This window comes from Pundamilia nyererei, unplaced genomic scaffold (genome assembly GCF_000239375.1).
Source record: "Pundamilia nyererei isolate P.nyererei 1_Seehausen unplaced genomic scaffold, PunNye1.0 scaffold00049, whole genome shotgun sequence".
In the NCBI taxonomy this organism is placed as follows: Eukaryota; Metazoa; Chordata; class Actinopteri; order Cichliformes; family Cichlidae; genus Pundamilia; species Pundamilia nyererei.
The window spans coordinates 2,291,857-2,308,738 of NW_005187450.1; the positions used below are offsets into that span (position 1 = coordinate 2,291,857).

At 41.5% G+C, this 16,882-nt stretch overlaps 1 protein-coding gene across 1 annotated transcript; it reads left to right on the forward strand.

Moving 5' to 3' along the window:
- Positions 1-1,146: 1,146 nt before the first annotated feature.
- On the forward strand, positions 1,147-11,543 carry pdpn (podoplanin). The gene is made up of 4 exons (XM_005732979.2): positions 1,147-1,691; positions 8,387-8,848; positions 8,963-9,071; positions 10,050-11,543. The coding sequence occupies exons 1-4, from the start codon at positions 1,628-1,630 to the stop codon at positions 10,054-10,056; spliced, it is 642 nt and encodes a 213-aa protein (XP_005733036.1). The 5' UTR covers positions 1,147-1,627; the 3' UTR covers positions 10,057-11,543.
- The last annotated feature ends 5,339 nt before the right edge of the window (positions 11,544-16,882 follow it).

A 16,882-nucleotide genomic window follows, 5' to 3' on the forward strand; every position in this document is an offset into this window, starting at 1 on the left:
TATATAAATAAATATCTTGTATGTCTGCGTGTAATTGTCCTTGTAAATAACAGTATGTCACTTCTCTGTTTGCCCTGGAAAAATGCAGACTGAAAAAAAAAAAAAAAAGGAAATGGCAAATGGAGATGGGTATTTTGTTATTTCTCTTCCAGGAGAAACATTATGTACATAGCTTGAGTATAATGTAAATAGGTGATTTAAAGAAGGAAAAAAAAACGTTGGCATTTTTGTGTGTCATAAGTAACCTGTGTATGTACGGCGGTTCAGCGGTTCAAATCTGTTTCAGTGTTTATTAAAATGTCATTGACCATTTTTACTGCAATAACCTTGCATCTGCTACCGTTATTTTATCAGCTGTTTGCATGTTTGAAATCTTGAAATAATGCTGTGTGCATGTTACTGTGCTGTGCAGGAAGATGTGACAGTGGCTTCTGAGTTTTTAGTTTGAGCCTATTTGTGCTGTTTTGGCCCTCGCGGCTTGTTGTCCAACAGGTGTCAGCCTAGCGCCGGGCGACCGTTTGTTTGCCCTCCTCTGCATGTAAACTAGGCAGACCACCCATGCTTGCCTGCGACACACCGTCACACAGTGTTCTAACTGTATTTATGGCCTCTTTTCATTGGAAAGCGGTCCAGAAAGCGCTCTTTCCTCCCGCTGTCTATCAGCCACACATGTACACTGCCACTTTCTTTATAAATAGAGCAAAACTGATGTTTTAGAAGATCAGCACAAATGAATTCCAGGTGTTTGCTCATATTTACTTAAATCCTGTTAAATATTTGACAGGTAGTATCTAGTCAATCCAAAGATTTGGCTCCTAACTCCTGTGATTAAGCATTATTTGAAACAACCCAAACCTCTGTTTACATCTCTTCCATTCATTCATGTGGAAAGTTTGTTGCTTTAGCTTTCTAATTGTAAAAGACAGCCGGTTGCAGTTTAGTGTGCCTGTCTTGTCTAGATAAATAAGTGTGTATTTATCTGTATCACCTAGTGCATGTGTTGGCATGTGTGAGTGTGTGCATGCTGCTGATATTGCAGGGTTTGCAAACAGGAGTACTGCTGGCTGTGGACCAAGAGGAGGTTTACATGGGGCTGGGCCACGAGGGCTCAAACCACCTTACTGCCCCTATCCAGACACCCTCCTCCCAATCCAACCTGCCCCTTGCTCCTCAGCCCGCCCAGCCCACCGCCACCACAACCAGTACCAGCACCCCTCCTCCACTCTCAGCCACTCACATGCACCCTCTTTTCGCTCTCCTTCCTGCCGTGTGCCATTCCTCCCTCTCTCTCTCTCTCTGCACTCACCCAAAGTGGCCAGATCTCTCCTCTCTTTCTCTTGTCCTGTCTGCATCCCTCCACCACTCTTTCTTTCTCTTCCTCCACGCCGACCAGCCCGAGTCTGTTCACATTCACCTCCACAAGTTGAAAGGATCTCAGCCCACCGCTTTCCCAAACTTCCTCCGGCCAAAGACTTTATTTTCATTCTTGACCTTTTTTGGGTCCCTCAACATTTTACTACCGTAGACGCCGGTTGGTGTGTGTTAGGTCTCCGGTGTTGTGCCCCTGGGGACGTCTCTGTGGGTTTTGACTGGCGAGAAGAGCGGAGAAGAGTTTTTTTTTGACACAATGAAAGTTCAGCTGCTGCTCCTGTCGGCCCTTGTTGGCCTTTTGTGCGCCTTCACAAGTGCAAGTAAGTGAACTCTCAGCTATCACCATCCTACTGTTAGCACACTATGTCCTCTCTCTCTCCCTCTGCCTCCATGTGCCCTCACCACACTTCTCTTTGTCTGCTTTAATCCCTGCCGATTGAACAATAACACTTTGCAGGCTGGATTCATAAGGGGGGAAATGGTCCAGGTTTCATTTGTATTCATTAATAAGTTAATGCAATTGTTTGTTTACACGCAAATACACAAGTGTTAAACACATACTCACATTTTAAATCTTTTTTTGTGTAATATCTAAGAATATTTCTTCTAGCATCTGCGGTTAATCCACCAAACTTGGCCAAAGATCAGTGATTGGAAAAGCGAAGGTGTTAATTTAACAAAGAGGGATCAGCTCATATGAATGCTCCGTGTTCATTTTAACAAATTACCTCATCCTGCTTTGCTGTATTTTTCCCTCGCTGTCACTGTTGTCTCCTTTTTTCTTTTTTTCTTTTTTTGCAAACAAGGGGGGAAAAAAATATATGATGTAATAGCAAGAAGCTCTGGTGCCTCGTGTCTGTAGTTTTCTTGGCACAGCCAAAAGAGAAGAGAGCAATATCCTTTGGAAGCGTCCCAAAAACTGTGGTCATGTGCGGGGGGGGGGGGGCTGTAAACTGTAACATACACCGTACATATTTATCCGAAAGCCTATCCTGTGCTTCCTCTCGTTTTACTCCTGATTCTCCTATTTCTCTCTTGCTGCACTTGATTTTGTTTTCTCCTTTTTCCCTCTGTTTTTCTTCTCCCCCCTTCATCTGTGCTTTGTCTCCAGTCGCTCTCACAGCATGTATCATTTAACTTTCTGTCTTTCTTTGCCTTGCTTTCTTCTTTTGCCTTGACCAGCCACTCTCTGCCCAGTAGTTGTGGCTGAAGCCCGAGGAAAGTGCAGGGCAGGGCAGGGCCGTTTTGTGTCTATGTGGGTGTATTAATAGTGGGAGGCTCTATATTTAAGAGGGTCATATGGATGAGAGAGGAGCAAGAGACATGATGAACTTTGAGAGCTGCCCCACCCTCTTTTACCCGTGTGTTGTTAGCATGTACAGCACACCAGCCCTTGGCATTTACCCATCTTTGGTGGGGTTGCAAACTTTACCACTTAAAATAACCCCTTCCTTCTCCACCCCCCAACCACCACCGTCTCTTAACAGCCCTTCAGCTTTCTCAAGCTCTCTCTTGTCCAGGTTCATGAGTGTAACCCTCAGATTTGGGGGAACACAGGATGCACAAAAAGCGATGGGTCTATTGTTACACGACAAGCTTTTCCTGGTCTGTGTGTCTCTCCCGTTTTATGGCGGGGTTTGCTTTTTTAACTGAGGAAGAAACTGCTGAAGTTTTCAGAAAGTCTTCCCTGTTCTTGTTAAGAATACAAAGGAAATCAGTCATTCCCCACTCATACCTCACAAATGGAGCCTTTCTAACTCCCATCTCCATCCTGTACAATCATCCACCACCGCCCTCTCGCTGCTACTCCCCCCGCCCCTCCCCTCGTCTCCTTCTTATGAGTTTTGTCTGCAGTTGCTTGGCCAGTAACATCCCATTCACATCTGGCCGCCAAAGGAAGAGGTTAATGCCCTTTGTCCGAGCCCGCTTGAAGAAATCACCCAAATGTTGCGCTCCTGTTCCAAGTATGAGACACACGCGCGTAAGGAAAGACCACGAGGTCCGAGGACTTCTCACACCAACTGAATCTAATTAGGAGAAGAAAAAATGTATAAAAAATAAAATGTAAAAAAATAAAATAAAATACTTCCATACTTCCAAAAATTTCCCTAAGGAGAAATATTCATCTGTTTAAGGAAAGGGGAGGTGGAGACTGTTTTATCCCAGACCAAGCCCTTATCCTGACGAAACTGAGACAGTAGCAGCTCCAAAAAGATTAGAAAAAACACCAAGATTTATGTGCATATCCTCAACAAGTAAAAAGGCACAAATGCCAGCCTTGCACTTCCTCTGTGAGACATGGAAAACATGAGAAAGGAAATGCAAGCCTGGATGTTCAGCATGATAATGCACCATAACTTGTTTATTTGTGTTCCCTTCGTTTAACATCACGCCTGTTCCGGTTCATTGTGCTGTGGCAATGTAGTGAGAAACTGTAATGCCCGAGATTAAAGGCCAACTTGATGTAGTGCCAATTTCTGCCCCTGGTGATAGAGTCCAGATGGGACCTGCTGCATGTCTTTTTTATCTGAGTTAGAGTGGGAGGAGAAAAACACGAGTGGCTATAAAATGAATGTGGACACAGATTCAACGCACATTGTGTTGCATCTGCGATAAGGCCGGCTGAGAATATTCCACTCATGCTTCAAAAAGTCCCCAGCGTGCACTGCATGGCACGGCCCGGTGTTTTTAGAGATGACTCCCACAAGTTTCGCAGGGGAGTGTACGTCATGTGACATCTCATGTTGGTGTGGTGAGATGGGGAGGGCGTCTGTATCGCTCACATTTTACTCCCTAAACACCACGAAAAACATTCCTGAGATTCGAAGATGAACACACTCCCTCACATCTCGTGCACTGATCTTTTCTGTCTGCATAAGGGGGCTTCAGTGACAGCTAATTGTGATAATAATGAATGGAAGCCTGTACTCCCACCTTTGCTGTCTCTGGCTGTATATTATTGTGTCCCTCCATCACTCTTTTGTTTTTTCGCTTTAATTTATATCAGAAAGGAGTGAACTTCCCCCCTCCATTTCTTTCTCACCTCATTTTGCCCAATTCCTTTACAGCTTTTCACTCAGCCCTTTTCTTCACCTCGCCCTCCCTGTCCTGTTTTTTATTTTCTGCGTCACTTACAGTTTTTTAGGGGAAATTGTGGGAACAAAATATCATGGTGGACCAAAATAATTTATTAAGCTTATGTTTTACTACGGTAAGTAATAATTGTGTTTATTTTTTTTTACTCTAAGTTAACCCTTTAATGCACAAGTTCACATACATGCACACAAACATGAATGAAGGTTTTCGGGGCGCTGGATGATGTTTCAAGCATGCTTGACATGAAAACCGATGCAATGATGAAGAAGGTTTGAAAAGAAAAGAAAACTGCTTCCAAAAAAAGTTTAGTTATTTAATGAAAACTAACTGGAGTTTTTTTTTTTTTACCTTAAAATTTAAATTATATATAGATTGAATAAATATCCTTAGTGTAACTCTTTGTCAGTTTGGTAAAATTTGTTATTACAGCTTGCCTGATGAGGGGCTGATGGAGGTGTTTTTCGAGGGTTTGGATGTTTACAAGACTGTGAGTCAACTGCTTAAAGTAATACCTATAATGATTTGCAGAAACTCTGCCACTGGCATATGCCCTCCACGCAACAATAAAAACCGACTAAAACTGACCCTGAAAGTAATAAAAACGAAACTAAAGGTAAACATGTTCAGAATGATAAACACTGAACTGAAATAACCAGAGCAGCTCTGGAAACTAACTGAAACGTAACTAAATTAAAAAGGAAAAAAAAAAAGTCAAAATTAAATCAAACACTGAAACTCGCGAGAAAAAGCAAAGCATCCAACTTTTGCAGTCATCGTTTAACTGACTGAGAGTCAGACTAAAACTAGTTGTAGAAACTGTAGCAGCGTCAGGCTTCCTGTTCTAGGTCTGTCCATTTGCCCACTGAGGATGAACACAAGCTCACCTATGTGTTGCACACACGCAATGCATCTTGCTATAAGCGGACACACCGTGTTCACAGTGAAATCAAGCACTCTAGACGGGACACGGGGTGCTCCCTGGCGTCACACTTTTGAAACATGCCATTCCCTCAAAGCTCCCCCTCCACCCTTGCTGCTTTCTCTCCCCCCTTCTCTTTCTCTCCAAGGATTCAGCCTTCTCAGCGGTTTCATCAGCAACAAACCTATCCTCAGGGAGTCTGGTTTATGAAGACGACGATAGGGAAGAAGTAGATTAAAAGGAGAGGAGGGGAGAGTGTATGTAAGCCGTTAAAAGTCACTGTGTTACTCACTAATGCAGCTGCATTAACCCAGAAGGGCTAGCACGGTGGGGAGGAAATACTACTCAGAGCTAATTGTGGGAACTGTACACATAATGAAACAATTGGTAGTGGAGAATGAGGGAGTGATTACACGTAGCACAGAGCCACGCTCAGTGGAGCACAGACCATTTTATCATCGCTTACAGACGTTCCAAACAAACAGTCTGAGTCGCCATTAGTAAACCCCCTTCTCAATAGTCTTCCTCAGTGGGAACAAATGTTTTGTTATATTTACCCCCGCCTGTTGCTAATGAACACACCAGGCAGCACAGTGCTGCACCGGTTGGTAGACTAACCCCAGCCATTCAAGAGTTATTTTTACCCTGGGTAAAGCATTCTCTATTATTTCAGGTATTTAGAAGAACTGGACAAAAACGGAGCTGGAGAGAGCATGATGTCAGGAGCTAAGTTTGGAAGACTCGCACAGAAGCTCATTTTTGCTCTCTGCAGTAAGGAGGCTTTGTGCGATGAATAGCTTTTAATCGGGGGTTTTTTTTTCCAAAGAAAAAGGCGCAACTTCAGGCCAGCAGCTTGTCAGTGGAAAGTTAGGCGCAGACTGTAATTTTGGTGCCACGCTGAAATCTACCTCCTTAATTTTGAAACGGTGCTGTCCAGGCTAGAGTTTCATTTGTGGCTGGGAGGATGTTGAACGTGGGGAGATGGAGCTCTGGTTATTGGTGGGAAATGATCATGTTGAGCCCAGGCCGGCTCGTGGTCCAGACCCTCATGAAAGAGGCAAAATAAACGCTAAATACATGTTTTTTACAGATGGGACAAAATAAGAGACTACCATGACACAGATGGTCTTCTGAGCTCTGACAAAGTGCGTTTTAGATATTAAACATCAGTCAAGAAAACATATGAAACTACAGAAATACAAATGAACTCAGATGTTTTAAACTGCATATCGTCTTCTTTTTTTTTACCTTTTCAAAGAAACTTTCATGCTTTCTCCCTGTGACCCCACCCTCCTGTGACTGCACGGATTAAGTGTCTGATGGTTAACAAGCCTGCCTGCGCTCTGCTTACACATGCGGCAGTGGCTCCCTCCACAGGAAATAAGTCAGAGCATGTGGCATGCAAGTTCGCAAACACGAGGCCCTGAAGACCGGATAGAGGGATGGGGAGGGGGAACAGAGGGAGGATGCATATTATATGAAGTCAATGGGTGGGGTGTGCATGCTGATACAGTGCTGATGATGGGAGAACCTGTATGAGACAGACGAGGAGTGTGAGAAGGGGGAAAGGTCAAGTAATGACATCATGTTGTGAGTGAAGCGTCTAAACATTAACGCTGTTTATTTTTCACATTTTCACCCATCCCCACAGACGGAGGCAGATCTATTGTCCATTTATTTACTGGTATTGTTATAAACTTCGCATTTTGACTCGCAACGATAAAGTTCGTCATTGTCTTAGACCGGGTATTTTTTTTCTTTTTTTTAGCTAACAATGATAAAGTGAAAGGCTACAGATAGGACGATTGAACTGAAACATTGCTGAATTATGTCAAACAAGAATTTGGTTGAAACGACAATGGCCTTTCAAACTTCCACGGCATGAACATGCCAATCAACTGTGCTCTGAAGTTACAAAGAAAACAGAGCTTAAACAAACAACATTTAATGTCCACTTTTACTTGAGCTATCATCTTGCTGAGTGTTGGATATGTACTAATGCACAGGTTAATGATGAAGGTATTATAACATAGATACCGATATGTCGGTATTTGCATTTATAATCGGCCAGTAAATGAAAGCAAGTGACATGAGAAACACCCTTCAACCATGAGTGTTGATGTTGCACGGTTTGTCCATCAGAGGGCATGCTTCAACTTCCCTTTTGCGCCCCATGTTTGGTGCGCACAACCAGCTGATCCACGCAGAGCCTGTCAGAGCGTAAATGAGTAATTTACTCAGCTTGCTGAAACTGTAAAACAAGATTAATTTTCAACTGAATTGTGATATTATCTTAGTAAACACTCTTAAATAACTGCAGATAATACATGTTAGGGAAACCTGCTTATGTTTTGTGTGTGTCTTCTCAAAGAAAGAAATATTGACTGGAGTTTTTAAATGATCAAATATCAATATCAGTCTCAAAAATGTGTCAGGGTTCTTTTAAGTGCACGATCACGGTTTTAAAATCACCCGTCCTGAATATTTAATGCTAGGGTCCATCAGGCTAATACTCAGTGTTAACAAAAGCCAGATGTTTATCTGTTAGTATTCAAAGCGACATCTGTAACATGTCGTTTTTCATCACTGAAAAGTTCGTGATCAGGTGGAATTGCATTAGCAGTACAACCCCAGTACCTGGGTGCATTTTACCCAGCTGCACCAAAAACATCCTTTCTTGTTTTTCAAACTTGAACTTACTTTTAACTTAACTGGAAAAAGATCTAAATTTAAAAATAAATTTAAAAAAACAAAATAAATTATAATTTGATGAGTTTTGAATACTGGGAGATTTTCACAGTTAAATTAAAGAAATCAGCAGAGACATCGATATCACAGGGAGAAAGCCAAAAATGACCCATCGAGAAAGCACTCTGTGATAGTGAAAAAACAAATTTTGATAGATGGAAACCTGTGACCTGGGAAGCTTGGGTTAAACAGCTTTCTGCCTTGAATGTTTGGCCTGTTTGTGATCTTTTATTTCTTATTTCCTCCCCCCAGATCCAATTACAGGCCCTACAGAACTTCACAATTCATCTGTGGTCATTACAGAAGGAGAAACCACACCTGGTGTTGCTCTAGAGGTTAATCGTACCACTGTTGTCACCAGTCATCCTCCATCTGTACCAACTACAGTCCATTTCGAAATTATAACACACGTTTTCAATGACAATATGAGTGTGTCTGTGCCTACAACTGAAGCCCTAGTCACTGAAACAGAAGCTCCCAATACACCTACCCAATACGCTGAATATACGTCTGAGGAGACCACATCGTCCACTGAGCAAGTACTCAGTGAGTCCCAAACAGACGACCTCACTGAGACAATGGGCCCTACTGGGACAGTGATCCCTGCTGAAACAGAGGGCACTGCTGAGAGAGTGGGCCCTGTTGGGACAGAAACCACTGACCTGATCATTGAGGAGGACACAGAAGGTGAAGAAAGTGTGGGAGAAAGGAGAGGTCAGTTTGAATAGATATAATGGTGACACTTAATAAGTCTAACATACACTTAATAACCATTGCTGTTTAAATATATTAACTATGGATCTAAATGCACTAACTCTCATCTAACAGAGGCCCTGAGCTCTGGACAGATTGTGGGCATTGTAGTCGGCGCCCTGCTGGCAGTGGCCGTCATCACAGCAGTGGTGATTGTTGTCTTGAAGAGGATGGGCGAATACTCGTAAGTAACTCACTACCGCATGTACATAAGCACAAAGATTAAATCCATGGCAGTGTTACATAGATGTTGGGCACTGAGTCATCACTGAACCATCCAAGAATGAAGTCACATAGGAAAGAAAAGGTGACTACGAATTCTCCCAAACCAGCATTTCAATCAAAATTGTTTCTGAGCACATGTGAACACAGACGTTCCTTCCTGAAAGTAGATCAAGTCCATATGAAGTGACAGTTTTCTGTCCCCTGTGAACATATGATGATAATTACTGCTAATAATGATGGCAAATTTTTGTGTCACAGGTCTGCAAGGAACAAAAAGCCTGGCAGAAAGCAGAGTGTTATGGTCTTTGTAAAGTTCTCTATTTTACCCCTTCAGCTAATCATTTTAACCCCCCACACACCTATTTACAGCCGTCTTTTTCCCAAGAGCTACTGACAAGGCTCCATAGTTGTTCCTCTGTCTGCTGACATAGAGTCCCATGCTTCTAGGTGGAAAATCCAGCATTCATGGTGACAAGTGGCCTTAAAATGAGCTTGTTTATTGACTTAGTATCGGTCTACATGGCCCATGGCCGTCAGCTAGAGGGGTTTTGTGTTAACAACTTGATTTGATCCCTAGAAACACAGGGGCTTTGTACATTAGAAACAGGGTTGCTAACCAGAGCAATCGCCATCTGTTTGTTTTTTTAATAAGTTAACCAATAATCAGATTTTCTTTAGTTATTGTACCGTTTGAAATAAAAAAAACACAAAAAAACTTTTTCACAGAAATTGAAAATTGTGTATTTTTTTTAACTCCATTCAACTTTTGAAGCTGCGTAATCTATGAATTATGCATAAAACCCAGCTTTGTTCACCATCTAATTTTACTTAACAAGTCCCCCGATGAATTAACTTTAAAATAATATAAACCCTAACTGCCAATCATATAAAAAAAATCTTTTCCATCTCTGACCGGATCTCTCTTTGTATCCCACAGACCTTGAGGAAAAAGCCTACAAAGCAGCGGGACCGTGCGAAGTTCTGGAAATTCTGAACTACTGAACTGTGACGTCATTTCTGATTATTAAAAACAAGCACGCGATGCCAGAACTAAGCAAACCTAACCAGCTCTCTGGACTGTGTTAACAAAAGTGAGGGGCACGGGGTGGGGAGGGTGGGGGGTTTATTTTTTTAATGTATATATTGCATGTATGTGAGACAAGAGGGGTACACGAGCCAAAATCCTCACCTGCACCTGCAAAAGTCCTGATCCCAAGGAGCTGTTAAAGAGAACAAAACAAGGTGAAAACAGGATGTCAGGAAGAATTTCAGGCTTTTCAAATGCATTTTGTAGAAAAAAGACAAGACAGGGGTAAGTCCTCCACATAAGCGATTTAGTGACTGACTTAGATTAATATCAAGAAAGAAAAATGACATAAAAATTAGAAATACTTACAAATCAAAGACATAAGGAGGCTGGGATTAGGAAAGAAAACAAGAAATAATGTTGCCAATTTTGCTGGATGTATATACAGTGCTAGACAAAGACTATACTGCATTCAGTTACTCTCATATGTTGCACTCGCATAGGCTAGGCATTTAATATTATGGAATATGCAGTACACTATGTACAGGCAGCCTTAGGCTACTGTTGTGGCTAAAGCACCCACGAGCACCGGTATAGAGTATGCTGTCATGCAGCCCCTAATAGGTTGGCCAACTGGATGAAGCTTCTGGCCCTGGTGAGCTCTGAGGGTCATCAGACACGAAAAGACACCCCTCGTTTGCAAGAGTAACGTGACATTCTGCCCAGTTTAACACTTACATATAAAAACCTAATACATATCTGTGAAATTTAGCAGAAGGGTTTGTGCCACTGTCTCTGGTATTCTCTAGCTAGCTAAGAGGATTTTTTTTTTTTTTTTTTGGAAGTGCATTAAAAATGTGAATTGAATGTACTTTTAAACTGATACCCATTCCAAAACAAACAACTTGGCCCGTTAGCTTATAAAGGCTCGCACATTTGGTTACCAGACATAGCAGTGACATTGTCTTGACAGTGCTTCTGTTAATACCAGAACAGCCACCCAGTCTTTTCAGTTGACCTGACCCTAGATCACATGCATAGGATGACAATTTATAATTGCACTTTGTTTTAGTGCAAAGTGTTTGGCAGTTATGCCTTTTTTTTTTTTTTTTTGCAAGAGTGTGTCACATGGATGTACAAATAATGACGTCTCGGCTTACCCCTGCTTGCTTTAAAAACGTATTTAATATGTGCACTGAATGAGTGGTGTAATATTTAATGAACAAGCTTCAGACACTGCAAATGTTTGCAACGATACATGTCCCCCGTCCCACCCACCCCTTCTGCTTTGCTGCATATTATCACTTCTGAGTCTTTAATTTGTGCCGTCTGATTCGTTCAAAACGTTTATTTAATTGCAGTGCTTTTGGTCATACTGTTTCAATAAAAAAAATTTAAAACACAGTATTTTTTTGTACTAAATTATTCTCTAAAAGCTGCCCTTTGTCTTTGGAAAATATCTCTTTTCTGTTTATTGTCCCGTTCGGATCCTATCAGTTGCAGATGATCATATAGATGGCTTGGAAACGCCTCCGAGTGAATTTACTCTTTATCAGAGCTTTATCCACTCTTAACTTGGAAAAATACTCGCGACAGTTAAAATCACATGACACTTATTTTCTGTTTCCACATTCAAAATGCCAACGTTATTAACGACCCTCCCCGGGGGCAGTGTCCAACTGCCCACTGTGATTGGCCCGTTTAAGTAATGCTTCAGATTTTCAAAAAGAAAAAAGAAAAAAACAGCCCCTATTAGCAAGCACACAAACAGAACCAAATATGGAGTACCATATGGCCTTGAATCATTGGGTCTGTTGAGCCCTCTGACAGTTAGGTGTGTTTTTTTGTGCCGTGTTGCGGGGCTTTTCATACGGTGCTGTTAAGCTGGGGCAAGGCTCCAACATTAGGCTGTGAGCCGCACAGAGATGCTCTGTCTCTGGCAACCTCTCCTCCGTGTGGTTTTAGGCAGCGGCCCAACACCCACCACCCCAGCCTCTGCCCCAACGGCTACTTCATAACTCTCTTTAGCTCACTCTCTTGCCTCAGACTTCTGGGAACAATGGAGTCTTTTGAGAAGGGCAAATGGAGACCCTATGGGCTGTGGCTGTGAAGCTGCTCTCTTCTTCAGCAAGGGAGAATTCTGTACATCGCTACAAGGTGGAGTCACTTCCTGGGTGGGCCCCTGCCCTGATCATGTGCACTCACACACACAGAAAGAAATAACAGAGATCTAAATCACCAACTTTGTGCCGATGAACACATGTTAGAAGCATTATAACAGTCATCCAGCAGCAGAATGTCTCAGGGAAGGCAGCTGTTAAGATCACCAATCAAAGTGTGTCATTTACAGAGAGAGTCCAACTCAAAGTCATCATGACGCATGGTTGAAGCAGCACACGCAGGTCTGTGTATCATCCGACTGTTTGTATGGCGTGCAGGCATAAATGTGAGCTTTGTGTTTGTGTGGGCACACTGCGTGCGTCTGGACTGTACAGGTTTCATATATTAACCAAATCCAAGTAATGTGGTCATCAGGTTTTAGTCACTACAAAAAGTCCCCCTCCCACTCCGCCTCCCCTTCCTGTACGCGTCTGGGGGGATAACTGAAAATCTGTCTGAGAGGAAGGAGGAAATCATTCGTCTCTAGCGGACAGATGGATACGGCGATATCTTTCGCCTAAACTTAAGACTGTTGGATGTGAGTTTGTTTTTGCGACAGCCAGATCACTCTAGATCACTCATAGCTGACTGTGAGCTGCCTGTTTTTGCGACATAGTCCACAAAGGAGAAAACTGATTATCTTTATTATTTGTGGGATCATGTTTGGCTCGGTCAGCAAAATGTAATCCTAACAGGACAACTGAAGCACAGATGGTATAACAATAAAAGAATTTCTAAATACAAACCTGAAAATCAGCACCAGGTTGATTCTGTTAGATTGGCTGTTTACAAGCGAAGCTGCTTACCTTATATGGCCCCGAAAGGTTGATTCTGTTCATCTGGACGTAGCGTTTTCAGTGGCAGAAGCGTTTCGTCACTCATTGTTCATTCAGTGGGCTGCTTTCAGTTATTGTGCAAATGTGCTGTTTTTAAGGTTGGGGAAACCTGCAGTCGGCTGAGACTCAAGAAGTCACTTGGATGAGTGACGAAACGTTTCTCCCACTGAAAACGCTACGTCCAGATGAACAGAATCAACATTTTGGGATTCACTTATCTAAATAGTTAAATAACACAGCACGCCACACAGAAAGACACAGAAAAGGAAGGGAACTAATAAAAGTGTTTAGGTAACATTAATGAGATTTGACAGCTCTTCCTTTAATATAAAAAACTGTTAACGTATAACAGTTTTTTGTTTTTTTTTAAAAAGATGTCACTATACTGTTTATAATTGCGGGCAGCATGGTGGTTAGCACGCTTGCCTTGCAGCAAAAAAGGTCCTGGGTTCAACTCCACCATCTACCTGGGGCCTTTCTGTGGGGAGTTTGCATGTTCTCCCCATGTCCGGGTGGCTTCCTCCCACAGTCCAAAGACGTGAGTGTGAGCGGTTGTTGTCTCTCTGTATTAGCCTCTCACAGCTGGGATAGTCTCCAGCCCCCTGCTACCCTGAATTGGATAAGAGGAAAAAAATAGATGTTTATAATTGGTACTTACATGATACAGTCTTGCAGTAAAATGTGTTGTGGTAATGGTGCACAGGTTTCAGTTATCCTTACTGACCACTAAATTTTTACCAGTAGTTAGTTGAACTGGTTGGCTTGTGACCTACCTCTTGCCAAATGTCAGCTGAAACATGAGCGTACTCTCAGATAAGTGCCTGTGCATCTGCAGTGTTCATCTCTTGGAGTTGAATGAATACGATCCTACGGTTCACCAGTGTTCAGGGGTTTGTGATGTCATGAAAAAATGTCAGCCTATAGACCTTTGAGTGGCACAGACAGCTGGGCCCACAAGTGGGGGTGGAAAACTAAAGAGAGGGTGCTCAAAGTTGAGTGACATGCAGAAACAGTGTGTGTGTGTAGTCAGATATATTATGGATAATGCAGGAGAAAACTGAATTTGCTTTCACAAAGAGGTGGAGATAGTAGAGCAGGTAGAAGATTGATGCTGTATGTGCCTTTATGAGTTATATACATGTGTACGGTGTCTATATATACACAGCATGCTCCTTGATGGGGTTTAGTGTGACCTCTGAATGTGTGTTTGCATGCAAAAGCAAATCGGGGCTGTGATTTTGAAGGGCACATGCTTTATATGGACTTTAGGGGATTATTAGCATGTAAGTGTGATGTGTGCAAGTACAAGATATAATACAGTGGGCTGGAGTTACATGCACATGTGTGCAGGATCAAGTTTTTACACACAGTTTGTACTTGTGTGTGACATTTACATATTCTTCACTGAACATCTGGCATGCCACAACACGAAGCAATAAAATTTTTATTTGGTCCAAGTGACGTGACATGTTGTCTGATTACAGGCAAGTCTTTGTCTGGGTGTGTGGCATGCATCTCCTATAAGAGACCCTTTATTGTTTTTGTACCAGTGTTCTGCTCAGTAATCTCTCTGATACATGAGAATGTTGTAGGACACGTCTTTCTCTTTCCTTCTTTGCCTTGTATGATGGTGAAGGTTTCATTGTGCACAGTGTTATTGGCACAAACTGGCTCCTGCTGCACAGGACACACTTTTCTTTAGTTTACTTTCTTAATCGCTCATCAAAAATATTAGCAAATGTTCAACCTTTTGACATAAAAAAATATTCTATTCTATTTTTTGACCATAAGAACTTAACACTCAACTTAACTTAATTTTCATACTCATCAGAGAATTTGCTGACCTGAGTTACCCCGTAGACAGAGGTGTTGTTATTGTGGAAAAAAGCTCACCTTATTAGGATAGAAAATTTTCCTTTTATAATCAGGACCACAATGTACAACTTTCATACGATTTATAGTACTCAAACATTCCCAACAGCATAACATAGCCAGTGGATGCCCTAACTTTAGGGTCATTGATTGATTGAAATTATCATCAATATGTCGGAGAAGATCCTGAGAGCGGTACAGCAGTGAGTGTCTGCAAAACTTGTTGGTGCTTCTGTCATTGTTTAAGGCTTAATTTCTGCCAGTGGTGTTGGTGATCTTGTCAAAATTGAAATTATGAACACAGAAAAGTACTGTCAGAGTTTGATCCACCATGGAATACAATGGCTTCATTTTTTTAGTATGACAATGATTCAAAACACACTACTAATGTAGTAAAAGCCTACCCGATAGAAAAACACACAGTCATGGATTGGTATCACCGCACCCCAGACCTAAACATTATTGAAGCAACGTGAGATCATCTTGACAGAGAACAGAACAAAAGACAGCATCAATCTAAAGAAGCCTGGAGAATTACTCATGAAAACTACTTACACAAATTACAAGAAAGCTTGTCTAAGAAAGTTCAGACAGAGTAGTTTTTGGTCATAACAAACACCAACTTTCAACATTGCTAGAATCATGCAAACTCTGTTTTTGGACAATATATACACTGTATTTCCTTCCATATATGTTTGCATTTTTAATGAACTGCTCCATCTATTTCCCAGTTTTCTTGCAAAATATCAAGAAATGAGGGATGGATCAAGACTTTTGCACAGTAAATTTAACAAAGACTAACAGAAAACTGTATTTAACAGTACAGGAAAAACAAAACATACAAAAGAAAATATTTTTCAATAATTTTATACTAGGATAATAGACTGGCTTACCTTATAGCTCACAAACTAGCTGTTACATTTACTATTGTCACATGAACTCATTTAAGTATCCCTGTTTTAAATACTGTCTCCAAGTTTAAACCAATGAATAGAGTCATGAAACATGTTTATCTTAAATGTATAAATTACAAAATCACTTCACAATTTAAATTATTTTTCTTCCCCGATAAAATGTCTGGAGTGAAGAAAGTATAAACTCAGGGATACAAAAGCAACTTTAAAAACACACTTTATCTTTGTGCAAGTCAGCACATAGAAGGGTTTTTTGTATAGTGTCACTGCAAAGATTTTCTATGTGTAAGCTAACATTTTTCCCTGAGTTAATAAAGCGATGATGTGACACTACAGCTTGATCACTCATTGTGTTCTACATTTTATGTGCTCATTTGCATTTTTATTTGCAAAGCTCCTCTCCACATTTCCAACTGCTTAGCCATGTGTTTGACGTAACTTCCAGGCACTCAGCACCTGCTTAGACGATGACTTGACAGATGTGTCTGACCAGCAGACTCAATTGGAAACTTCTCATTATAATTCCACAGCTGGAATTGCCATCAGCTGTGAAAGGCACGCTGGAGCTCTGGGTAAGTTTCGCTATGACAAGCTATAAATAAACATCATCATAGTCAACTTGCCATTAAATGAGCTATGTGCCACCTAATGCTGTTTATCCCTAAAGAGCCACTGCATATCAGCTCACCATACCACACTGTACCAACTACTTCAGGTTTTCAAAGTTGGAATTTACAAGTGGGAATATAGAGTAGAAATGTATATATAATAGATGAAGCTTTGCTATTTATGATGAAACACCCCTTAGAACATATAAAATTAAAAGAGACATGTCATGCATGTGCCATGAGAGTACCACCCTTGTTCTGCACAAAGAGTCTGGTGAACTTATTCAGATGCTTTCAAAATCCTGTACGCTAAGGTGGACATGATGCCAAGTGTCTGTCAATGTAGATGTGAG

Coding starts and splice junctions, on each gene's coding strand:
- pdpn (XM_005732979.2), top strand. CDS start 1,628: ATGAAAGTTCAGCTGCTGCTCCTGTCGGCCCTTGTTGGCCTTTTGTGC. Junction 1,692..8,386: donor GTGCGCCTTCACAAGTGCAA/GTAAGTGAACTC, acceptor TCCTCCCCCCAG/ATCCAATTACAGGCCCTACA. Junction 8,849..8,962: donor AAGTGTGGGAGAAAGGAGAG/GTCAGTTTGAAT, acceptor CTCATCTAACAG/AGGCCCTGAGCTCTGGACAG.